Genomic DNA, 26,323 nt, shown 5'->3' with positions numbered 1-26,323 from the left:
CTAAGTTTTTGCGTTATAGGAGTCCAGTATTTGTCAAGGATCAGCTCCTTTCACAGTTCCTGTGAGGATGAGCAAAGGCGGTAAATTTTTAGCTCGTTCATGGGGTGAAGACTGAGATAAAAATTTTCTTTCATGATTGTTTTCGAACGAGTCGGAATCTCAATGTTATGAATTGTGTCAAACAGCTAATCAATTATGCTTTCCAAGCACGTTCCCTTTGATTAAATATACATTCCTAAAACTAAAGAAAGGCGCCAAAATCGTCATTTTGAACGTGCTTAAAGTACCGCTTTCTTTGCCCCAGACGCGCCTCAAACAAACTTCATACATGGGAAAGAAAGTTTGAAAGCTTAGAACCCTACAGCAACTTTGATCTGCGAACAGACCTCACAAACGCTTGTTCAGCACTCAGTGGTTCACAATGGATGGAAGTGAGCAACGTGGCAAAAACAAAGCGTATAAGTGGGGTGCTTTTCATCCCATTTTCCCAGAAGACAAAAGACCCGGTCAGTATCTTACTCACCCCTTGGAGAAATGAGTTTTCTTTTGGTATTTTTAATCGGCTAGCAGCTCTCTCTGTGGCCATCCAGGGCGAGGCCAAAATAGAGGAGGATAGCAGACTCACTTAGCGTGCTAATGTAAGTATGCAATTTTACTTGAGAACAAAGAAAAATTTACATAGTTAAATTCTTGATCATGTAAATTTGTGGCAGCATTTAAGGGTATCGAAGTAATTCAAGCGATCCCTTCAGAGTGGCGCGTTTTTCTCAAAAACCTTTCATAACATCCAAACCCCCCATATTTGCTGATTACTTTAAGAACTTGAATGATCCCAAATTAGTTTTTCAAGTTCTGAAGGGAAAGAGACAAAAACTGTTCTAAGTTGAGTGATATCAAGGCTTTCTCTTGGTCAAGTATCGTTTTTAATTAAACGTGGATTGAATGTCACATTCTATGTGATCCAGACGTGACAGTTTTGTTTGAACACTGTGGAACTTTATTTGGACAAGGTAGGTTTACTTGAGAGCATATGTATTCGCATGAGGTTCATTCTTTCAGTTACACACCAGCCGATAGGTCTGGAAAGAAAACGATTCTGTTTGCACGCGTCTCTGAAGATTTTGAATCTGGAATGTAAAGATTAAAAGTTTAGGGTTCGCGTAACAAATATTTGAGGGAGACCTCAAGACGAGCCGGGACTTTGTTCGTCTGGTAGAGACTGTGACAAAAACCAGTGCTGTACCAAAGGAAACGACAAACATGGAGTATGCAAGAGTCTCGTCAAACCTGGGCGAGGATTCTAGTGTCCATCAAAGGTAGGAAAGAAACAATAATATTGTTTACAAACACCGACCGGCAAGAACGGCTAATGTTACATTAAAAGCAGCCAAAAGTGTGAATATCATCCAATGAAAAAAGTGTGAACGACTTCTTTAGCGTATACTCGGAAAATAGTGATTCTTGCAAAGCGTGTGATTTTTTTCCCCACCAAGTTCCAAAATTATAGACAGCGTCTCAAACTGGTTTAGTGCTCAAAATCCCAGCGGCACAGTCCCTCAATGAAATTCATACTATCACTCTGAATTCTCCCTCCCTCTCGAAATTAATTTTTGAAATTCAAGGTGGCTTTTGCTAGGTTTGCCAACAGCTTCTCCGTTCCTTTGTTGGTATCTTATCGCTAAATCGTAACTTTCTAGGGCTTAAATCTTCATGGGAGACTCAGATCCCCTTCTTCATCCCTTAAATGATTGTGGTAAACGTTGCATATCCTTCTTCATTTGCTACATTTTCTTTTCTTTTCCCAGCAATATGTTCGCGAATGTCCTTGTGTGCCTGGATATTCCTTTGAGCAAACCACCAACAGCACCATCTGGGGAAAATGTCTGCCAACCGATGGAGGATCTGGGTCTGGGTCAGATTACTTCTAAATCACGCGGTGAAATGAAAGAGAAACAAGCACAGATGATGTGTTCTGAAATTTAGCATTGAGTAAAATAACAAATCATTGCCTGCTATGGGATGTGCTGGTCTTTATTCGCTCTCAAAAGATACCGATTCCAACTGACATGAGGACATCAGTTGAGCTAACTGCTACTAGATATGTTATCAGTTTCCCGAAAGAAAGCGCGTGGTGTCGACAAGAGGTTGAACAGTTTAATAACTAGCTAGAATGGAGAAAAGATTAAAAAAAGCAAGTTCCTGGGAGCTAGCGTTTCTGAGGTAACCTCGTATTCTAACAAAGTAACCGTCAAAAAAATTGCTTCGGCTACTGTTCTACTTCTTTTGAACTTCCCGCTGAATTATCAGCCACTCAAAAAGAATCCCCATAAAAAGCGTTCCCTTTTTACTTATTTCAACTAGTTAGATTGTGCTGAGAAATCCAAAACTCTTTTAATCTCCATGAGTCCATAATTGCGTTCCCTTAAGAATAACAAGGCGAAAGCTTAATAATGACGGTCTTTATGACCGATTGAAGACTGAATTCAGAGTATTGGATACTGTGCCACGCAAAAAATTATAGAAGGGAGGAAGGGAAGGGGGGATGTAATGGTTAAGGGGGGGGTATTGAAAGTGTAGCCATGGTCAGAATTAGGGAGTATCTCCTGAGAGGATTCTTGGTAAGGAAATTACTAGGTAGGAGCTTTGGAACATAACAGTTTTTAATTATGGCTGATATATCTACTTTCGGTCTTTTTAAGCTACTCAGGAAGCATTCTATTGAAAAAATAAATTACCAAGTGAACCTCCAAAGGCCTGTTCTTTCTCGTGAGAAATGATAGTTACTTCCTTCCAGCTTACTTCTAAGCATTCTCTTTGCTTACAGAAGACTTGCATGTATCTTTCTGTCACGTTTTACCGACTAAGTTGACCTTATAAAAAAAAAATACTCAAAAGCAAATCAGTGATAACACGAACGTAAATGTATAGTTCAGTGCAACTTCCATTCATAGAACCATCCTCAGCGGCATCTCGAGATTTATCTCTCAAAGAGTTCATGGTCGTGACCTTGGTGGTTTTATTATAAGGCGACAGCTGTAAAGAAGCAGAACGATTCTCTCCATCCCCACATTACAATTAGAAGGACATTTTCCAAGTTTAAGAGAAAAGATGCATAATATCGATCACTTTTCCATACTAATATTACTCCTGCGTTATTAGATCGACTGACTCGATCTTATAACAAGGCCCAGAGGAAAACCTCGACATATGATCTTGTATCGATTTGTGATCCAAGTTCTCCATTAAATTTGCATACGAAGATGGTGAGTCGTTTCGCCTATCTATAAATGCAAAGGAGAGACTGCGTAACCACAGAAAGAATTGCTTTAACTATGTCAGATCGCCTGACTATTGCAATCCATAGCCATTGTCTGCCAAAGTCATTGCAATTCAGTCATTGCAATCTATAGTCATTGCATTCCATAGACAGTGCAATCCACAGTCAATGCATTCCATAGTCATTGCATAACATAGACAATGCAATCCATAGTTATTGTAATCAATAGTTATTGCAATCGATAGTCATTGCAATCAATAGTCATTGCAATCCATTGTCGGTGCAATAACAAACATTATCATGAAGCCATTAGTTTTCAAAGATCACATAGTCACTACTGCATAATTAGATGCTACTGCACGATAATTGATGATGGTGAGGCCCGAATAAACCATCAAGCATAGAAATTGAGAGCCAATAATAACACTGTATTGGTATATCTACTTTCTGTTTAATAGCTAACAATAAGATAGGATCATGTTTTTATTCTATCTTGTGCACAACCACTCACTGTTGGATTGCTCAACAACTACCCAAGAATAGATAGCTATTTTTGATACAACGCTAAAGGAATTTTACTAATAAGCTATGACGCAATTCAATACATGTACACACGAGTTCTGTTCCAGTCCAGGTTCCATTTTCTGAACAACCTCTTACTGTTGAACTGGTCGCCACAGATCCTTCCTTACAAAAGAACTTGCATTTCGTTCCATAGAACATTTCTGACCCAGTTGTATTACATCCCAAGAGTACAGCATTGAAGGGTAATGATAACATTGGGCAGGTAATACCTAAAAAAAATATAAAATGGTAACAATTTTGTTACATGTCTTTCTGCAGAGAGGAAAACTGAATGCTTTTACCCTCCTTGGAAATTGATTATACAAAGTTTTAAAGCAGTTTCGAAAGGAAGTCAATTCAGGCGTACTGAATTGGCTCTAATCAGCTTTCTTACCTAAAAATATTAATCAAACTTCATAAACTTAGTTTATTTCCTTTTGTTTTGTTTTATTTCGTTCCTTTTTTCAGCTCTGAGTTGCGATGCATCAGTTTTAGTGTGCCATCTCATCGAGTCTATGTGCTAGTCCATGACCCATCATTACTAAGCTCCCTAATTCCTAATCCAATCAGATTAAAGCCTCGTTCGGAGGTAAGGCAAGAAACTAAATTTTTCCTGGTAAATGGTTCCAAGAATCATCGCTTCTTACATTGGGAGGACGTTGAAGAGACTCGTATATTATTGATAGAGTAAAGATCGGAAAATAATAAACTTACAGGAATAGCTGTCACTGGTGGCAGTTATACATTCTCCTTTGGTTTGGGTGCTTACAAAGAGACTGTAGCCAAAGAAATTTCAATCTTAGAGTGATATGGGCTGTCCTCAGGGTTCCAATTTTGGACCGTTATTATGGAACATTTACCAAAATGATCTCGTTTACCTGGACCGTTCAGCTAGTCTTTCAATGTATGCTGACGACCACCAACTCTATTATGCGCATAGTAACATAAACGTCCTTATGGAGAGGATCAAGTATGAAGGGGAAAAAATGTCGGTATGGTATAAAGAAAACCATTTGGTTGGCAAATTGAACAAATATCAAACCATGATTATCGGAAGTAAACACAAGCCATCTCAGCTGACGTTAGACATAAATGGCCATCTCATTAACATCACTGAGGGACTTAAATTATAGGTGTCACTGTAGATAAGGATCTGCATTTCTCAGAACATATTTCAACTATCTGTAAAAAAGCAAGTAGGCTGATTGGTGTTTTAATGAGGCTCAGGAAATTGATCCCTACCGAAGCCAAACTTCAGATCTACAAGACAACGATTTTACCCCAGCTTACATATTGCAGCCTAGTCTGGCATTTTTGTAAGGGGTCCGATAAAAAGAAACTGGAACGCGTGAACGAAAGAGGTCTTAGGGCGGTTTTCTGTAAATGGGATTTGTCATATAACAACTTATTAAAACGCGCTAGTCTTACTTCCTTATATGATAAGCGTCTTCAAGATATAGCAATATTCATCTTCAAGGTCAAGCATAAGTTACTCCCTAAGAATATTCTGGACTTATTCAGCGAAACGCCATCTAATTACCATTTGAGAAATTCTGATTTCTATATCCCACAATTCAACAGTGTCAGGTATGGGAAACATTCACTGACGTTCTTTGGACCACGAATCTGGTCCAAACTTAGCCCTAGAGACCGAGAGAGACGGACATTAACGGCCTTTATGGCCAATATTAGGAAAAGAGATCTCAATAGCTTGGTGGAGAACGACTTTTGCAACGGAAACTGTCCCACATGCACTTCCTAATATAGATTTTAGAGCCGAATGAACATTAAAGATCTTATTAAATAAGTCTTAGTTTGACTGTAGCTTAAAGAGTTTATATTTCGACTTCTAGATATGTTCCTTATCATTGTATATTATTGTATATAATTATTTTTAGCTTAAAGATTTTATCATTGTAAATTCTAAAGATTATTGTACTTTTTAGGTAGGATGTTGTCCTCGATTAGTAAGCCTATTACAGGCTAGCTAGAAGTTTGACACTGAAATAAAGTTATTATATATCATTAATATTACAGCGTTTCCCCACACAAGTGTACCTGACGATTATAGGGTAAACCGGGCTTTTGTTAGAAAGCGGCTGGAGAGGTCCCAAATGAACCTCTTCTTAAATCTTTGCAGGCACTTTTTCAAGAAAAGGGGTACCCAGAAACGTGTGAGTGGAAATTTGTATAGTCTGGTTTGTGAGAAGAGAGCACTTGAGACAGAAAGTGTTTAGAGAGCTCTAGTTGAGTTTTATAGAGTAACTTTCAAATCAGTCTATTGGTAAATGGTCGAATATCAAAGAAATAGTACTTAAAATACCAATTGCCCAAGGCAGAATTGTTTTACTACCCAGTTGACGCTTAGAACAAAATTTTAAGCTGCATTTTTCTTTTTGAATTACGAAAACCGACCCTCGGCTAAATGAGAATAGTTCAGTCCATTAAACAAAATTTGATCACTGCGTCTAAGAATGAAAAGTTTTCTATAACATTTTTTAAACTCACTCTCGCAATGAGATTTCCTTCCGCTCCAAAGCCCGTTGTCTTGACATTTCCTCAAGCTGGAGCCAATAAGCTTATAACCTTCAAGGCAAGAGAACTGACACTCTGTATTAAAGGGATATACTGTTGCATTCCCAGGGCATCCATGTCGTATGCTATTGGCTGGTGACATCAATGCTGGACACGTCACAGCTGTAAAAGGTAACATTTATTCCCAACCATTTTAGGAAAAACACTCAGCTGATTAACATTGATTAATTTTTTTGCTGCGAAGAATGATTGGGTAGGCAGCTTTGGAAAACGACATATTTACTAAAAAAAATATCCACAGACCTCATTCGCGCGATTAATGGACTCTGCAAACGTTTGACTAAGAGTTTGTCGTTTGTCATTTCCATTAAACGTTAATCATCTTCACCGGTTCAGGTTTATCCCTGTGTTCCATTCTACAGTACTCTTAGAGATGGGCACATTGATGAAAGGTCAGTGTATTACAACTTTCAGAATCTAGAAAATATTTAACTTAATATTACCTTCACATGTAGGTAAACCTTTGTTCCACAATCCTGGATGTTGGTTACCAGGGGCAATACACGTTATCACTGATGAGCCATTCAAGCGATAACCGATGGGACAATAAAAGTTACATTGCGCTCCATAATGACTATCACAGCTTCTCATGCGAAGGGGACCTCCTGGGTTTGTTATCAGTGATGAACAGTTGATAACTAGTTGGAAAAATGATGAAGCATTGAAAAATCATCAAGAACTGGCAGTACACCTCATATTTAAAATGATTGGGAAAAAGATAGTTGAATGAGTTTGTTTTGAATCGTTATTTCAAGCTACTGGTGATAGCGTGTGACTTATATACATGAAATATTTAAAGTGTAATACTTTCAAAACTTGCTATGACTTGGTAACCTGCCTCTACAAAAAAACTCTTGTCCGCTCCAAGTTCCATTCTGTTGACATCTTCTAACCTGAGTACCAGATCCTACATAACCATAATTGCATACGAACTGACAGACTGAACCATTGTACACTTTGGGTTTGTCTAGACACCCAAATTTTGTTCCATTGGATGGTGAAGGTAGCCTTAGGCATGTGATTGCTAAAACAAAAAACACCCCTCATAAACATCAAATAGATCACCAGCTCAGAGTCTGCCCGAAAGATTATCTCCATTCATGATAAAGTGATCATCATTTGTGTTTTTTATGTTTGCTTGAAAATGTTCTTAAATCTGATCAATCGAGCTATTTATGGTCGTTTTGAATGAATTGAGGTTTATTTTTAGCTAGCCCTCTTCGGGTAAGTTAAACGTTAAGGCATTCATCAGAGAGACACAATTTTATTGTTAAAAAACACATGTTGACAAATGTACAAATGACCAATGCACCACTCTGAGGTTTTGGTACTATTTTACCAACCTGATGGCCGCCTGTAGCTGTCAATTGCCACTAGTCCCATAGCATCACCGTGGGACAACGATAGAACACTTAAAACTGTTCCATTGGAGACGTCAACTTTGTAAATCCAATTTCTTCTCCAACCAGTGATGAACAAATGAGGGGAGATGAAGGTAACTGAATAAAAGTTTAAACCTTTTTGTTGAAAGAGTAGAGTTCTGTTGTTCCCACCATAATCAAAGGATTCGATTGTACCCCTTGACTCGTCCACCCAGTAAACAAGTTTGTTTTGTCGATCAAGCGTGATACCACTTGGCCAAGTAAGATTTGATGTTACTATAGCAACATGTTGGGTTCCGTCTAAGTTTGATTTCTCGACTTTTGGGGCACTTCCCCATGCATTCCAAAACATCAATCTGTAGACGGAAGCACCAAATTCATGATTTCTTGAGTTTCCTTGTTGTATCTTCTCTAGATTTCCTTTGTAATTCGCATGTTTGAATATTCTCTAAAAGCAGGTTTATATAAAATGCGAGAGGAGGGTCAGCTATGAACTCTATGCCATGCGTTCGTAACGGATTCCGTAACACAAAGGAAGTATATATATTAAAAAATAAAGAAAATCTAGTTATACATGAAATCCATTGAGCTAACCGCCTCCCGGTTAGCTCAATGAATAGAGCGCTGGACTGATGTGCGGGAGGTCGAGGGTCCGAGCCCCAGCCGGACCAACATTCAAGGTCTTAAAATAATTGAGAAGAATATGCTGCCTTTCTATAACATCAAGAAATGGTTTAGATATTATAGTCTTCTGGGATAGGGACGAATAAATGGAGGTCCCATCTCCTGCAGGGTTAGGGGTAGGAGACGTTAATTTCCCACGCACGAGATTACCGTGTGATGGAAGTCCTCCCCTGGGGTGGGATGGGTGGGTTGTTGTCTTGCGTTTCATACATGAACCTCTGGCTCGGGCAATATGGGTAACCCTGCCCCACGTAAAGAAATTAGAAAACTTTGATTACTTTGATTACTAAAGAGATGTTGTTATTTCCTACGCTGGCTTTTTCATCTAGTCGTTAGAAAAAAGGAGAAAAGAGAAAAATAACTAAATGTTATTAAACTGAGTTTAGACCAAAAAGGACAAACAGGAAAAAACCTAAAACAACAACAAGAACAAGAACAGCACAAAAGAAAACCATTCTTTTCCAAAGTTGCTTGAAGAACCATTCACACCTAACCTAGTATAACAAAAAGACTCTTGGTAAGTTAAAAAAATAAAAAACCAGGATAAACAAACAAGAGTAAAGTGACGTCAGTGCTCCGTCTCAGTCTCATCTTTCCTGGGCAAAACCATTGAGTATCGCGGATACGGTAGACCATTCGGCTGACCGGCAATTTTTCAATTCTTTTTTCTTCATTTAACAAATCTTAAGGGTTGCTGATCGTTTAGATTGCCTGAACCAGGAGCCTTCATCCGTTTTGGCGAGAATCTCTTTACTTTTTGAGCTGACAACCAGGATTCCTTTTACTTTCCTCTATGGACTTTTCTCCTTATTTAATCTTTCTCATTCTAGTTTTAAATGCAGAGAGAAATTATCTTCACGTACAACCTAGACCAGGAGATGTTTACGCGATTGAAATTCAAGGAGTAGGATGTTTTGCCGCAAGTAACTGCTCGGGAGTCACCTATAGTACCATGTTATAATTGGCTATTCACTCTTTAGAAGTTCGAAAATATGTTTTTGTAAATAACTTGCACGCGTTTCAATATTTTACCAAAATTTTTCTTTGAAACCATAGTTAAAATAATAAAGCTGAGTTTGACATGGAAAAAACATTAAAAAAATATTTGCCCTCGAAGGTATAACTTATCCTTAGATTATCGTTCACTGGGTTGGTACTCTCGTTATTAATTACAATTCATTTTAATAGTTCTGCTTGTGCATGATTGGTCTGATCACATCACGTCATCGAATATGCCCTAAAACTTGGGAATATCCGACGATAAATCCCGGTGATATTCCCCAATTTTCACACCTAATGTCTGTTAACTTAATAAACAACGGGCCATTTGGCTGATGTTACCGAAGAGAAATGTTTGTTTGTTTATAAAGTCGTGCCGGAGAGCACTGAAAAGTAAACATCCCTCACAACAAACGGTAAGCTGTTCGCAAGCGTAGAAGTTATATTTGGAAGAGAATAAACACACGCAGCTAGTGTTAGGTGCGAAAATTTGCTGACATATTTGTTCTGAGAAAATCATCTGTTCCTCGGAGCTTACAGTTCGCATCTCGGAACAGATTTTGTCCGCGGACAAGTATCCGAACATATTTTCACGCCAAACAGGTACCGTGTATTTATTTTAGGGTCATATTTACCTCTCGTGTGGGTCGACAACAATCCCTGTCGGCCTGTCTAGATCTAAGGAAAGGACTATACGTCTATTACCTCCGTCAAAATCCGATACCCACATCGTATCATTTGTTAAATCAGTCCCATACAACTGCAACGAGTTCCAATCCACGGCTAGTCCGTAACAGTCTTCTGTGCTATTGTGGATAACTTTTACGTCTGTGCCATCCATATTTGAGCGCCTAATGCTCTTTTCCCTCCTATCAGTCCAAAATATGAAGCCACGCTTGTAGTCATCATTGTAATTGTAGTCTAAGGCTGTAGCGAATGATAACTGGGAAATTACCAAATTGGTGGACTTGTTGTCGTAATCCAAAGCCAATATGCGGTCAGGAGTGGTAAGCAAATGACATGGAAGGTTGCACGGAAGCCCCATTTCTAAGGAAAAAAGCAACAAAATAAAAAGGAATCCCATTAAGGTTACTTCCGGGTGTACTTCGGGAAAAAATTCATACACGTGTCAGTTTCAATAAAAACATAATTTATCATTTAAGAAACGACCGAGGGTTTATCTGTTGAATTTATCGGGTATCGCACACCGTAGCACGCGCAAAATGGCTACACAGTCTTATTCAGAAGGCATCAATCAAAAAAAGTTTGTCGGGCTTTTCCGATATTCTGATTGTGTGTGTAGATATTCGCATCTAAAGTTAGAGCAGCGTAAAATATGCGAGACGAGTTGCGTAAATGGACTTCACTTAAATAAAAATTTCAAATATGAAAATTTCTCGATACGCTTTCGTTCGTCACTATCCCTGGAATGTTTTGGCGAGATTTCATGAAAATCGGTCAAATCTACATACAGTATAATTTTAAGAAACGAGTCAGTCATTCAAGGAAAGTTATTAAAATTAATTTATGAATTTCTATCGTTTGTTTCAAAGTCATCAAGTAAAGGAGAATGCTTTAAGAATTATAACTTTAGTTCTTATCATCCCCTCCATTAAAAACTATGTGCACAAATTTAAGGTTCATTATTAGCTGCTTTGCTGGCTATCGCATAAATATGATTATTTGAGTCAGGAACGCCAATTTGGGTAGCTCGTACCACTCTAGTCGGAATTTCAGTCGTCTCTTCATTTTACCTTAAAGGAAAAAATGAACATCACCTGACTAAGGTATTTGACACCCTCAGGAGACAGCTATGTTTAGGGTTGGGGTTGCAGAAATCACTTCAGTTCCATTGACCTTTTTCCAGTATTTTGATGTTAGGGTTACAGTTGGGTTAGGGTTTTGAGTTAGGGTTACAGTTGTGTTAGGGTTTGAGCAACCACAAGTCAAGTGACAAGCATTCTCATTGCCCTTCAGCACCCTAGGGCAAGTAGCCAGATGGCACTGGTCTTGCTGAGCCCAAAACGTTTTGCACTAACCAGATAATTTAACAATTTAGCCCTGCAAGGCTCTTGACATCTACCCTCCCCCTCTAAATCCTTATTCTTTGCTAAGATTCACACAAAACTTTCTAGTTTTACTAATACCATAACTAGTTAACAGCTTGCATAGCTAGAGACATGAAAATAGCAATAAAGTGACAAAAGGAAGATTTTATTAATTAATTTCTTAAGCGGTCACTCCTGTGGAATGGCGACTGAATGAATTTCTCAACGTAGCGCCACGTGATTGCGTGACAATTTTGAGTTCCGTCACAAAATTCTTCGTCTACTGTCTAAGGTCTACAGTCCATAATATGGGCTTTGGAACATGCCTGCTGCAACTTCTACAAATTATGCTTTCTCTCGTTATCTGTAAACAATTTCCAAAAAGCTGCGCGTTTTTAAACTTATTTCACTTGCTTGCGTTCTCGTATCTTGTAAGTTGACATCACACTACTTCTTCATCCGCTTTAGCTGCACAGAAAACCGTACATATGTGATACATGGACATTTCTATCGGAAATTATGTTGAAACAGGTTCATTGTTTTGAGCCGCATTTCGTTTTCCTTTTAGTTCTGTTTAATTTACAACGTGTTCTTTAGGCTATTTATGGTGATTTATAATTGTCGACATATCGAATATAATACGCATTCGTAACATTCTTAAATATAATGAGCTGAGATGTAAATCTGTTTCCTGCGATGCATGGAAATATTTAAATTTTTCTTCATCATATTTTCGCCTTTATTATTATGAATTTATCCTCGATATAAACAAGAACATTTTGCTCAGCGATAAATAGAACTTTAATTGCTTTTTCTACAGACTCTACTTGGTTTTATGCCGTAAAATTCCAAACAAGAAGATCCCCGGAATGCAGCCGGTTAAAATTTCACAAGCAGCGGCTTTTCCAAATATTCTGTTTCCCTATAATGAGATACATAGCAGAAATCACTGGTTTGTCTTCAAATATCGAGATCTTCTAATCGGAAAAGCTTAAGCTTACTTTGTTAAAGGTAGGGTCGCGATAGTGCACAGAATTAATTGTATTGTAATGAGTATCAGATTGGGTCGATCTCAATAATTCGCCTCTGTCAACAAATCTTCGCTCCACCAAGATAAAATTATCGCTTCCTTTATGTACGCAAAGTATACAAGTCTATATAGTTAGCACTGCATATATGAATTCATAGCTAAACCATTCAACTAGCGTCGTTGTTCGAATATATAGATATATGTTTCCTTAAGCAAATTGTAGTTTGATCGACGCGAGATTCTTCGGTTATCAACAGATGATGGACATTTCTGCGCCCGAGTCACAACAGGTATAATAAAAAAGCAGACTCGATGGTTTTTTTTTTCTTTTAGTGCTAGTCTGTGCGACGTTGAAGGTTCGTTGCACGATAAAGCATCTGATAAAATGAATCAGTTGGCTAGAGGTTTTCACGGAACATTTTAAATCATGTGATCTGACCTATACTTGAAAGATGTTGCCAAGATTTATGCTTACAGCTCTTGGATAAAGAAAATAATAGAGAAGACAATTGGTTTCTCTTGGGACTACAGGTTTGTCTAAGAATAGCATGGGGTTGTGGGGAAATCTTTTCGAGATGTTTCCTTAAAGGGTAGTATCAAAATATAATACTGCGAAATACACACGAGTGCTGACTCGAGAGTACTCAAAACATATCCTTCACATCCACGACAAAGGGAAACTGAACAAAGAACTTTAAAACTCACCCGAAGAAACAGACCCCTTGTTTTGATTGGCGACACTCAAAATGAACATTGTGCAGAAAAACAAACCACTATGTCCGTGTCCTTTCGTAATTACGTTCCTGGTGATTTATCCAGGTGAAATGCAGGAGAGGATTGTCAATAGAGACCGCAAAGCCACTGGGACACATTCCGAGAAGCCCCGGGGAGAGAATTTTACAAAAGTCAGGGCAAAAATTAACACGTGTAGTAACGAATTTGGTGGAAAATTAATTTGCGACAGGATCTAATCGAAACCTCGATCCACTGCAGTGAGAAACAAATTCTTGAACAAAAGGCATCTAACATCAAACATCATTCTTGCAATTTTATTCTTATTCCACGAGGAGCCTGGTAATGTGAACGGATGTGAGAGAAAATTCCATTCATTCCGGCAAGAGTAAGAAGAGGGTGATACCTCAAAAGGAAAACGCTTAAGATTTCAAATCTTTTTGTATTGTTTTGATTTATCTTTGTAATATTACGTTCGCAGTGAAACAAAAGCAGTTGCATTGTTGTGTCTCAGTGTTCGGCAGACCTTTCTACAATAATTGATGACCCTTGTCCTCCACGTCTGAAAAAAATGTAAATTTGATTCATCTCAGCGTTAAAAATGACCTAACGGTAACAAGGATTTGAAAATAACTGACCACCTATCTTGTTTGTGCACTGAAACAAGGGATAAAGAGTTCAACTTCCGCAGGACTAAATTGAAACACCAACATGGCCAACTTTTTCTTGAATACCAAAATAGCTGCCATGACGTCATGTGAAAGACAGAGGGATCCTTCGTGATACGATCATGACAGAAGACAAATCATGGTGATCTTAATTGTTGGTGGTATCGTTACTGTTCATGCATCTCTGATCCAGTGACGACACACTCGCCATTTCTCCTTTATGCGGATAAACGAGGGGAGGATGATAAACGCTCAGTTCGAGACCATATTGGGGTTTTGGTCCAACGATTCAAACGAAAGGAGGCCAATGAATTGAAGGAAAGCGGTACAAACCCTACGAAAACAGAAGTAGACTTAGCCATAGAACAGATTATTGCCATGGAAGAGTCTGCCGATGAGCAGCACGGCCTGGAAGACGGCGAAAAGAAGGAGAAGATGGAGGGAGACAGACTGAAAGCAGAAGAATTGCGCATGACTGCCATGGAGATAATGGGGAAAACACAGGAGAGAGGTCAGAGGAGGGGTAGAGCAAAGCAAAGAAATGCAGAAGAAGTGGGAGTTGAGTTTCTTAAACGTAAAGCGGAGCAAGACATAGAGGTTAAGAAGCAAGGATTGGATTTGAGAAAACAGGATCAAGAGCAGATGGTTGAAGCACAAAATCAGCAAAGGGACACGTTCAAACAAATGATAAAACAGCAACAGGAACAGCAGAAGCAAATGCATGACATGCAATCTTTACTAATGCTCCAACAGCAACAGCAAACTACAGCATTGATGAAGATTATTGAAACACCAGTTTCAAAATAAGCAAACGCCATTTTGCTTTAATTCCCTCATGTCTCAGTGTACTTTGTTTGATATGTTACTGTGTTAGATGTTCAAATTGATGACTGTAGTTTGGACTTTAATTCGTTTTTGGAAGGTTCAAAATTTGATTTTTTTTGGATTGACGTTGACAGCCATAATAAACCCGATTTACTTGTTGTGTTTTATTTTATTTGACATTAATGCGCTCCTCTTGGTATCTTCCCATACAAATCTACAACAGTTTTTTGGGTCTTATGTTAGGTGTTTACAAAAGACTGCACTATTAGGAAAAATAATCCTGTAGGGAGGGTGGGTCTAGGTAAAAAAACTGGGATGTTGAATTACCGTACAAACATGTCAAAACATTTTGAAGGATTGAACCGGCAGTGTACATTCTGCCTACTTGGCTATGCCCAATCTTAAGATTCTTTTTGAAATCAAGAAATTTAAAATAATTTACAATATCAGAAAAAAGTCATTCAACGGAAGAGCGGACTGCACTCATGGAACTATTGTAAGCTTGCTGTTGGAGAGTCAGTACTCGCTGCCGGTAAGGTGCCTGGAGATGTATCCGAAGTGGGTATGCTGGATCCCCCTAGATACACATCGGTTGGCCGGTTGTTGGTACAGCCTGAGCCTGGAGACTGTTGTAAAGGCCTGATTCTGCCAACATTGCTGCGTCATGCTTCCTTCCTTCTGTTTAGACAAGATTAGAACTTAAGTATATAAATAGAAAGCAATATTGATGCACAAGCAGTTTACGTGTTTATTGCTAACTGACAGAAGCAAAAGGAAAATGGGCCAGTGGGGGTGAGTGTGAGGGCAGTCAATGGAAAAGCTCATGGAATTCGTACCCATTTTTTGCACAATTGTCTTAAACTTTGTTCTTATTATAAGCACGGTAATTTTCTAGTAGCAAGCCTTACCCACTCAACCATACAAGTGTGCAATCAACCCATTTGAGAGGACCACGAACTGAAATTTCAATCCAGGTACGCGTTCGTGCCCATTGTATCATGATAACAGTCGTTAATTTTCCCCAAGTCGAGTAATTGGGCACACAGTTCCATCTACGAAACCAAAACAATTGTTTAGTGGCGCCCCTTGGTTAAAAACAGCTTCTGCGTACTTTTCCAGCTCTAGTGGATTTAAAATGGTTCGGTTCCATTGTGTGATTCTGTGGCTATGATGTGCATAAATCCAGTCTGTTACAGTGTTGCATATCATGCAAAGTTCTGGTACTGGCCTTCCGAAAATAGGCATCATGTCTGAGTATTGAGAAGGACAGGAATTTCGCTTCAAAAGCATCCAAAGCCCTTCTATTCCTTCGCAAACCGTTCCTTGGTCGCATACGAAGTTATAGCGGAATTTGAAGACCATCGTCTTCCAGAGGAATGTAGTGCTTTTCCACCCTGAAGTTTGCTTTACACTCGGCTTCACTTTGGCTCTCTAAATTGAACGGTGGGTAGTTATAGTATGGAAAATCCAGGTTTTTTTAACTGTTTTCTTCGAAAAGCAAAGTATATTCTTCAATCATAATGATATTAGAGGCATAGCTGGCCAGCAAAATTTCGCGAGTTTCCTTAAAAGTCGCCATTTTTACTGAAAACACTACTATAATCGGTTTCTCTTAGTTCAGAAATAAAGTAATTTCGCTACTCTTTTTATTCTATCCGTGGATAGCCGCGTTGTTGAATTCCACCTTCTTAACTTATTTTTCCCACCACGAACACGGCGTCCTCGACGTACAGGCCCCACGCGGCGCCACGACGTCTGCGTTGTTGGATCTTAAAGTCCCTATTACCACGTCAACGATTGAGTGATTTATTAAAAATCTTATAATCATTAGTGACCCAAGATCTTCAATCAAACAACCGGGAAAAATTTGCAAGTAAACCATTATTAATCAAAGGAAGAAGTTTTCCTCTTGTCACGTGTGCGTGTGACCAAGAAAAGAATTCGGAGTACCATCGAGGAGTCGTAGCGCTGACTTTGTAATTGTGCATTATGCCGCACTACCACTGAGCTGCAGTGACCCAACGGTGAGCTGGGTAATCTCTAGACCATTACGATTGTTTGCATTTTATGATGCCAAGGGTGTGCAGTTCACACACGGACATTCAAGGTCCGTTCCATTCCAAAATCCGTTTTCTGTACACATCCTTACTTTTGAAAGTACTAGTCTAGTGCGTTGAAAGGTTAGACTGAATTTTTGTAACCGCCTTGGTGAATGTGTGTACAAAGTTTTTTGGGAGGTTTCGAAAGGACTTATTTAGTTATTCGGAATAACTAATACATTTTCTGTTTAACCTAAGCTAATCCAAGCAATGTTTCATACGACAATAATCACAAAGATGGCCGCCATCTGATAGAACAGCCGGTGTAGTAAAACCATAAGAGTGAAGAGTGGTTAAATTATTGAACTTTCTCAGTAAGGTAAAGCGTTGTTCTACACACTCCACGATGTTTGTTATCAGGGGCAACACAAGTGAGAACTGACGAGCCATTCAAACGATAACCAATGGGACAAGAGTTACATTTTTCAAAAAGTTACATTTTTCAAGCTTGTGTACTTCTTGATCCTGGAAGTCCAGTTTTACAGCTCTAATGGGGGAGGGGGGCTTGGGAGACTGAAGACTGACAGGGAGAGGGGGAGGGGAATGATTACCACAGTCATTCGTGCGTAGTAGATCTCTTGGGTTGATCGTCAGCGATGTACAGTTGATAACTATAATTGCAAAAAAAAAATGCGATGTTTATGTCTCAGAATTAAGAGGCTGTCCACTTAAGAACGGATAAGGCAAATTTCGGACCTTCACCGATTTCCCTGATTTTTACTTTGAAAGTCGATACTTTTATCCCATGAAAAAATATTGCGTTTATTTTGAATCAGTCCGGTTTTTTCATTTTTACGAGATATTTTTCAAGGTGACCTCAAAGGCACCCAGTTTCCCTCCCCGGACCTCCATAATTTAGCTACAAAAGTCGATCGCTGCTGTAGCCGTATTTTCAACTCTTAAAAGCTTTCTATTTTATATGTCTAAGATCAACCCTCTGCCACTACGTTAACGGTCAAATGATTACACTGTATATATTTTTCACTGAGTTACAAATTTTTCAAAATACTTACCTCGAGCACTGAAATTTGTGATGCGTGAGGTACATGTGGTTGAAAGCTATTTTCTCTTATGTGGGACCTGATCTAGAGTCAAATCTATTACAGCCTAGAAGCACTTACACCTAATAAGTAAATTATGGAATAAACTTTTGGGCACTCTTCATGGCGCGCCGCACAGAGCTTTGCAAATTTCACAAATATTCGCCATTTTGATCGAAATCAAAGATAACGCGATCCGACCAACAGGTAAATTTGGGATCTGAGAACTTGTTACAAATCATAAAATAAAACTGAAGAGCGGATTTTTATATTGAAAAATACATATCATGCGACTTTTTCGCCGTTAAGTTGAAAACATTGGTGTTCTAAAGAGGAAAGACCTGTGTTTATAGTTAATAAATTATGCAAATTAGCATTCTTTAAAATTGTGTCCATAAAATTTTTTTTCTACGATGTTCTTAAACACAAAGAGCTGTCTCTTTTAACTGAAGAGCATATTATTCCACACTTCTAAGGCAAGGTATTTTTTGAGTTTACGGCCATTTTCATCTTCCACGAAGCGCTGATTAAGTAAAACAGCAGTGTTTGTTTTGCACGCTTATCGCCAACTAATTCAGTTATCATCAACCACAGAGAAGTGGACAACGAAGATCTTACCAGTAATATTTCCTTAACCTCTCTTCAGTAGCAAGAGATGTTTTTTTTCCTGCAAGACGCAACAGAGCTCGTTTTCCTAACAGCTTCTTTTATCGGTCAGCGGGCAGGTATTGAAGTCTTTCGGTATGACTTTTCAGAGCCACAGTATGGCAAGGATTGTGTGATCGTATCCTGTGCCCAATGAAAACATGCATCCGATGTTTCTGCAACGAAGGATACGACATTCTAACAGCGGGAGACATGAGAAAGGCGCTCTCTGAGAGACCAGTGAAAGGTACATCCGCGTGCGTATGTGAAGTTGACGAGTCTAAGAGAACGTTAGAAATGAACAAGATAGATTGTTTTAGCAAGCTACACAGCATCCAGTTTGGGGAAAAAAGTATACGTGCGTGGAGGTCGTACGGAATAGGGCGTGGCAAGGAGATTTCTTACGACCAGCTAGTTTCAAATGACCAAGGGGACACCGCTCTCGTTGTAAGTAAGGAGTTCTTCCCTTTTCACAATGCACGTGTGTATGAATACACAGTTCCTGGAAGAGAGGGTTCAAATGAAAGACGATGATTTGGACGATTCAAAGATGGACATGTTTGAATGTTCGGAGCTTGGATGCGTGAAGAGTTTCCAAACGTTTTTAGAGCTCGAGTTACATTTCAACGTAGGGGACCATTGTGTGAAGGATGAAAGGCTGTCAGAAACAGTATATGATAAACTCCGTAGAGATTGGGCAGAGAGGTTCACTACATCAGTCAGCATCACTGACGAACCACAGTGCGAAACTAGTACCCACTAGGTTGTACCTGACTCAATGCCTCCAGTAAACACTGTCAGTATGGGCTGGGCCCTACCCAAGCCACGAGCAGGATCCACTAGATTCAGTTACAAAGTTAAGAATTATTTAACAGCAAATTTTGATCAAGGCGAACAATCAGGGCTAGAAGCTGACCCTCAGCAAGTTTGGAATGATATGCGAAAGGCAAGAGACGAGCAGAATAATAGGTTGTTTGACCGAGACGAGTGGCTTACCAAGAGCCAAGTGTAGGGGTTTTTCTCTCGCCTTACAGCAAACAGAAAAAGGCAACGAACACCCTCAGAAATCAAGCAAAATCCGAAGGAACTGTCCCTAGAGGAAGAGGAGGCTGAACGACAACGGCTGATGGAACACATCCTTAATGAACTAAAGCCGCAGCACCCTCTGTCCTACGATGCCTTTAATCTGTGCGAGTGCGCAAAGGAGAATAAGCTTAGTCTTTTTAATGTAGCAATGCTCAAAGAAATCTCGTTTCTTGAAGTACCATTTAAATCGAGAGACAGGAAAAAAGACCTTATTGAGCAACTGATGTCATTTATACAGGAGTGCCGATGCTTTAATTAAACTATATCAGAAGCTGCATAGCCCAGGAAAACAAATGATGGTGCCTGTGGAGCGAGTTTGTTTTAGAACAATAGGCACAGCCTCAAAGTAACCTGTAAACAGTTGTACTCAGCGAATTAACGTAATCACTTCTGAGAAAATTCGCGAAAATCTCTCAAAATATGTCGTCATTAAGTTTGTGGCGATGTTCTTAACTCGCAAAAATTAAAAGAGAAAAAAGAAAGGAAAAAATACTACCCTGACCGTGGGAGATGTTAATAGCATTTACGCGTAAATATAGGTTTGTGATTTTCTTAATTTCGAGAAATTAATGATATGTGAATTTTGCAGGAGTTTATTAAAATGCCAGTTTCGATCATTTGTATTATTTTTCAATTTCTCCCGGCAGGATTCTCCTACTCTCGATGACTCAATCATATTGCATATCTTCAAGATTCGCGTTTGGTTCGACGACAAGACAAACCTCTGAAACTAGATGTTGCGTGACCAGGCGTAACTGACTCAGTCACGTTGAAAAGGAAACCTGTAAATTTCACCTCTTCAACAAATACCGTTTTGAAATGATGAGTATATTGGAACTGCGGAACGAGAAGAAGTTCATCGCAATTATAGACGAAACTTTTAATTTGAGAAAATAAACCTGAAAAATTCATGCTTGAACGTAATTCGAACCCTTCACTTTTGCAACACCGCCGGTTCAGCGCCCTTACCATTAGGCTAACAAACCAACTGTGATGCCATTCTGCAAATGGTGATGAACAACTTGCTAACCACTTAGAAGGAAAACTTTAGCAAATAGCTGGAAGAAATGGTCAAATCTGGCAAATTGGCCACTATAATAAACACGAGTGAAATGAACAAATTTTTCAACAACAAATTCCGTTGGCACTTCGTTGATAACTGAAAACAAAGGCTAGCGCTCTTGAACATTAAGTGAGTTTCTCAAGTCCAAAAGGGATACAACAGTAACGTTTCCACTTTTATAGAAACTATTGTTTGCGTGGTCAAATATTGCTACGGAAACTATTTTGGACGCGTGTGTCGAAAAACAAGGAACGCATGCAGCTAATTTGCATATGACTACAGAGAAAGATTAATCTGAAGCATTTCCTCCATGCCATGTAAAACAGACAAAACAATATTTTTATCGATTTGATACTTCATTAAGGAGTTGTTACTTTATCTTCAAGCAGTTTTAGGCCGTTAGGGCTTAGAAATCGGATTCATGTGCGGATCGTGTTAACTCTGTTTCGATCAAAATGGCGAATATTTGTTAAATTCGCAAAGCTCTCTGCGGCGCGCCATGAAGAGTGCCCAAAAGTTCTATTCCATATATTACTTATTAGATGTAAGTGCTTATAGGCTGTAATAGATTTGACTGGAGATTAGGTCCCACATAAGAGACAATAGCTTTCAACCACATGTACCTCACGCATCACAAATTTCAGTGCTCGAGGTAAGTATTTTGAAAAATTTGTAACTCAGTGAAAAATATATACAGTGTAATTATTTTACCATTAACGTAATGGCAAAAGGTTGATCTTAGACATATAAAATAGAAAGCTCGTTAGAATTGAAAATACCGCTACAGCAGCGATCGACTTTTGTAGCTAAATTATGGAGGTCGGGGGGGAAACCGGGTGCCTTTGAGGTCACCTTAAAAAATATCTCGTAAAAAGTGAAAAAACCAGACTGGTTCAAAATAAACGCAATATTTGTTCATGGGATAGAAGTCTCGACTTTTACAGTAAAAATCAGGGAAATCGGTGAAGGTCCGAAATTTGCCTTATCCGTTCTTAGGCGGACAGCCTCTTAAAGTTGTACGGTAGAAGAGTTAAAGAGCAGATGTCTCAAACGATTATACCAAAATACAAGTCACCTCCCATGTTATTGTTTTACTCAAAGAAAGAAAAGTGTCAAATTTTCAAGTGTTACTAGAACTAGAGAACCCCCTACCTTCACAAGAGAACTCTCGTCCACTCCAAGTTCCATTATTCTGACATCTTCTTGCTTTAGGGCCAGATCCTGCGTAGCCAATTTTACATGAAAACTCACAGACTGTATTATAGAACACTTTATTCCACGGACATCTAAGCTTCGTTCCAAAGCTGGGTGTAGGCAATGCTGGACACACAGTCACTGCAATTTTTTAAAAACTAACATGTAACCTGGATTTATTCAGGAACGTACGGAAGGGTTTGTAGGTTTGAAAATCCCTATAGTTCACTAAAGCAACTCTTTGACAGCAACGTTAGCTCAAATGGATTGGAAAGTTATACCGGTTATTTTGAGTGTAGATAACCTTTTTTCTTTATTTGGGTTTATTTTTGCTAAAAAATAAATTTTACCCAACAACTTAAGTCAAAATTGCCGATCGAACTTTCCACGAAACTAAACACGCACACCCACATATACACACACATACACACACACATACACATACACACACACATACACATCTATATAAAAAACTTAGATATCACAATTTTGATGGCACAAATCGTAGGCAAATTTTTGGCGAGTAGATACTAAGCCGGACGGTGAGAAAGAGGATGAGCGACGGAAAATAATTTTGGTCCCTCCCGACCCTCCCTCCCTAGTTAGTAAGCCTTTTTGTTTTATCTGGGCTCCAACAACGATTGCCTACGCTTCTTTTAATCTCGCCCGTTGATAATAATTTTCTTATTTTACGCCCGTTAATGATAATTTCCTTATTTTACTGCAATTCCATTTATGTGAGACTTTTGTTTTACTCAATGCCCCATTGGCATCACTAGAGTTTGATTCTTTTCCCATCCGTATTTATTATTCACAGGGTTCTTATTTATTCGAGGATACATCGTGGAAAACATACTTACTCCACGCGTGGGTCGAGAGCAATTCCTATTGGTTCTATCAGAATTTGAGGAATGGACAATGCGTTTATCATTTCCCTCGAGGTCTGATACCGATATAATTCCATTCGTTAAATCAGTCCGATACAACTGCAGTGAGTTCTATTCCACCGCTAGTCCATAACAGCGTTCGGTGTCATTGAGGATCATTGTGATATTTGTACTGTTCATATTGGAGCGCTTGATGTTACGTTCTTTCAGATCACTCCAAAATATGTGGCCCAGCTTGTAATGAAAGTCTACGGCTGCAGGACTTTGTATACTGGAAATGATTGTAAAACTCGTCTTGTTATCATAATCCAAACCCAAAATAGGGTCAGAACTTAAAACCAAAAAACATGGAGAGCTGCAGGGAACCCTCAGAGCTGGCAAAGAATGAACGGTTAGAACGAATCTCGAAATAATCGCTAAATACAAATGAAAACTATTTTTCCTTTAATGTATTCTGAGATCTAAGCTTTCATGAGGTTTTTTGTCGGATAAGTCTCAAAGTCGGGTCCTAAGCTATCGTCAAGTGGCTTTCTTATCTATCCTTATAGATGTAATTTTTTCTAAACCTTTAAAACCAAAAGATATTCTGTAGTGTGTGCCGTGAAGCTCTCTTAACCAAGAACTATTTGAAGAAGTGTGAAGTGGTTTCTATTGCTGAGAAACAACGTATTCGATAACACGTTCAAAAAACTTACGGAAAAATGTCGCAACAGAAATTCAAAACTAAACCTGCAGTTAAAGTCAAACTGCAGGCATAGATATATAACATGATAGCTTGTAAGAACAAGGAAGAATACGAAGGCGCTATTCAGTATACGAATACTAAATATCAGTAGACTCGAAACTGCTGTCAAAGAAAAGGTATGTCAAATATAGAGTTTGTATTGTCCTCTGTAGAAATAAGATTCTTAACTTACATTGCGTACAGATCCGAACAATATTAATGGACTGGATTGTAAATGAACGGATAAAATAAAAAGTAAACTTGAAACTGCTGTCAAAGAAAAAGGTATGTCAATTAGAGAGTTAAACTTTGCATAGTCTACTGTAGAAATAAGATTCTTAATGTACACTGCGTGTAGGTCCGTACAATATTAATCGACTGAATTGTAAATGAACGATTGAAATAAAAAATCGTTTGGCAGTAAAACACCAAGTAGATATTAAAATGTTTTAGCTTTCAGAGTTTAGGGACTTTTCTATTTGTTTGTTTAGTTGTTTACAGTAGCCAGAGCACTGTTCCAAATGTTCAAAACATTAATTTGGAGTTTTGATAAGGTAGTGAATACTTGAGATTAAATTAGTTTCCTTAAGTATCTTAACGAACCGTTTCAAATAAAGCTTGTTTGATCAAATGTCAGCAATATTATGTAGAAAAAACACAAAGTGGGTCGGGCTTATTTTACCCAAAAATGTATGATAATTGAGGAGATTTTTTTGGTAAGGGCACCAATACTTTTTGGTTTTCTCATTAAATCCCTCTGACTGCTCAATGTTGTCCATAACATCGAGATTAGCGTTGAATAAAAGAAAAGCATCTTCTTCCATCAGTGGTGAGTAGATCAAGAACGCCCGCATTCATTTACTCAATCGGCTTTGAGGCGTAACAACACTAAATACTGATGGGGGTTATAGATAAATCTTATCCTGAGTTCTCTCACCTTGATATAGCTTTTTCTGTTCATTTACAGACAATAATTTGAAATTCTCCCTCTCTTCGTGCTTTTCTAAATGAATAACATATCACCAAAACTGCATAAAGCTGTAAAAGAAAGAAGCTCAGCAGAAAATCAGAATTTTTTAAAACATCTATTCAATACATTAAACCTGCAGGTATCGTCTTATACTCGTTACCAACATTATCAAGAAAACTGATGAAGATGGAAATGGGAAACGTATCAATAATTGGCCTTGAAAGCATAACTACAATCACAAAACACTCTTTCATAGTAGGTCGATTGATTCATGCGCAGATGCATAAGATCAAGCGACATAAGCAATACAGAGCAATTACACAAAGATCGTAGATCGAGTATTGCGATCTACAAGCACTGTGAATAAGACTATCGACGATCCTGTATCAACTAGTGATCGAGAATCGTCAAATCATTGCGGTTCACAACAGTGCATCGACTGATTCACGCGTACAGATGCATTTGATGGACCGCGTAGACATAACAAAGAGTACTGCGAAGTACTGACGATCCTTTGTCGGCCCGTAACCTATGATCGTCATATTATTGCGTCTTAAAATCGTGTATCGATTGATCCATCCATGTGCAAATACATTACAACGACTTTAAAATTATAGAAAAGACTGCCGCAGTGATTTGGATGGACCGCGTAGCCATAACAAAGAAAATCGCAACGATTTTAGATCCATTGTAGCAATCTTTAATGATTGCGAATCCCGGTCGACGATCCTTTATCGGCTTGTGATCTAAGATCGTCAATTCATTACATTTTACGATCGTGTATCGATTGATCCATTCATGTTGGGATGAATTTAATCGACTGAAAAGCCAGTACAGAGACTATTTCAACGATTTTGACTCACAGTAGTGATCTACGATGATCGTAAGCAATAAATTCTGCTGACGATCCTTTATCGACTGGCAATCCACAATGGTCAAATAATTGCGTTTTACGATCGTACATCGAGGATCCATTTACCGACACATAGAATGGACCGTATAGGCATAAAAAAAAGATGCAACGTTGAGCAAATCACTGATAAAACATTTTGATATTGAATCGTTTAATGATTAAGAACGCCAATCGAAAAAGTGTGCAGAATTCTCTGATGATATTTTTTTTCATTTTCATGATTCCAAGTATTGTCGGATCTTATACCTGTACACTCAAGATCTGTTCCAGTCCAGGTAGCATTTTCCGTACATCTCCTCACTGTTGAACCAGTTGCTACAGATCCATCCTCGCAAGAGAACCTGCATTCTGAGCCATATAACATCTCCATCGTATTGGTGTTACATCCTAACAGCACACCATAGGTCGGTAGTGATAACATCGGGCAGGCCACAGCTAAAAAAAATATGATGGACGTTTTTACCCGCTTTGGTGAATGCGTCCACAAAAAGTACCATGTGGAGGATTGGAAAGGAAGTATATTGGGGGCGAAAGTAAATGGATGCGATCAACCTATTGACCTTAAATTGACATTCGAACCTTAAACTACCGGATGTTGATACATTTTGTTTTTGATTCGGTTTCTCTCTTTAATTACCAGATCTAAAGCTATATGAAATAAACTGGTCAGCAACGATCGATTAAGGCTAGGTTTACACTAGAGGAGAGTTTCCGGATTCGTAATTGTTTCCGGATTCATTAATTTTGAAGTCTTCGGATTCGTAGGCGTTTACACTGAAAGGATATTCGGATTCCTGGCCGTTTACACACAACGACAACTAGGGGAACATTCGAAATGGAATGGTTACCAAGCCCAGTATTGTTTCGTCGTTCGATCGACAAAGTGACTGATGCCTCC

General features: G+C 38.7%; 2 protein-coding genes and 2 pseudogenes across 13 annotated transcripts in view; 2 read left to right on the top strand and 2 right to left on the bottom strand.

Annotated features, from left to right (window-relative positions):
* Positions 1 to 974: 974 nt before the first annotated feature.
* LOC111332476 (low-density lipoprotein receptor-related protein 2-like) overlaps positions 975 to 26,323 on the bottom strand; it is a 47,928-nt gene continuing 22,579 nt past the window's right edge. For 7 of the 11 annotated variants that reach the window (XM_088760630.1, XM_088760626.1, XM_088760627.1 and 4 more), the window contains 7 exons: positions 10,137 to 10,548; positions 7,780 to 8,174; positions 7,275 to 7,460; positions 6,880 to 7,074; positions 6,350 to 6,538; positions 2,736 to 4,071; positions 975 to 1,924 (listed from right to left, as the gene is read on the bottom strand). In XM_088760630.1, coding sequence (XP_088616756.1) covers positions 3,842 to 4,071; positions 6,350 to 6,538; positions 6,880 to 7,074; positions 7,275 to 7,460; positions 7,780 to 8,174; positions 10,137 to 10,548 — 1,607 coding nt within the window. In that variant the 3' untranslated portion in view covers positions 975 to 1,924; positions 2,736 to 3,841. The remainder of the gene's footprint in view (positions 1,925 to 2,735; positions 4,072 to 6,349; positions 6,539 to 6,879; positions 7,075 to 7,274; positions 7,461 to 7,779; positions 8,175 to 10,136; positions 10,549 to 26,323) is intronic. The other 4 variants (XM_088760625.1, XM_088760624.1, XM_088760629.1 and 1 more) reach the window with 4 other exon arrangements.
* LOC148731660 (uncharacterized) lies at positions 11,698 to 25,575 on the bottom strand (annotated as a pseudogene). Its single transcript, XR_016001457.1, has 5 exons — positions 22,792 to 25,575; positions 21,890 to 22,072; positions 15,713 to 17,514; positions 13,285 to 15,482; positions 11,698 to 12,471 (listed from the first exon to the last, which is right to left on the bottom strand). The product of XR_016001457.1 is annotated as an uncharacterized LOC148731660 (transcript).
* Positions 14,358 to 14,962, top strand: LOC148731662 (uncharacterized). The gene has a single exon (XM_088760648.1). It carries the CDS (start codon positions 14,358 to 14,360, stop codon positions 14,784 to 14,786), a length of 429 nt encoding a protein of 142 aa, XP_088616774.1. The 3' UTR covers positions 14,787 to 14,962.
* Positions 18,731 to 19,600, top strand: LOC148731661 (uncharacterized; annotated as a pseudogene).

The sequence above is a fragment of the Stylophora pistillata genome, chromosome 5 (assembly GCF_964205215.1).
Source record: "Stylophora pistillata chromosome 5, jaStyPist1.2, whole genome shotgun sequence".
In the NCBI taxonomy this organism is placed as follows: domain Eukaryota; kingdom Metazoa; phylum Cnidaria; class Anthozoa; order Scleractinia; family Pocilloporidae; genus Stylophora; species Stylophora pistillata.
Note: the sequence above shows the minus strand (reverse complement) of the source record. Positions and strands in the feature narration are given on the sequence as shown.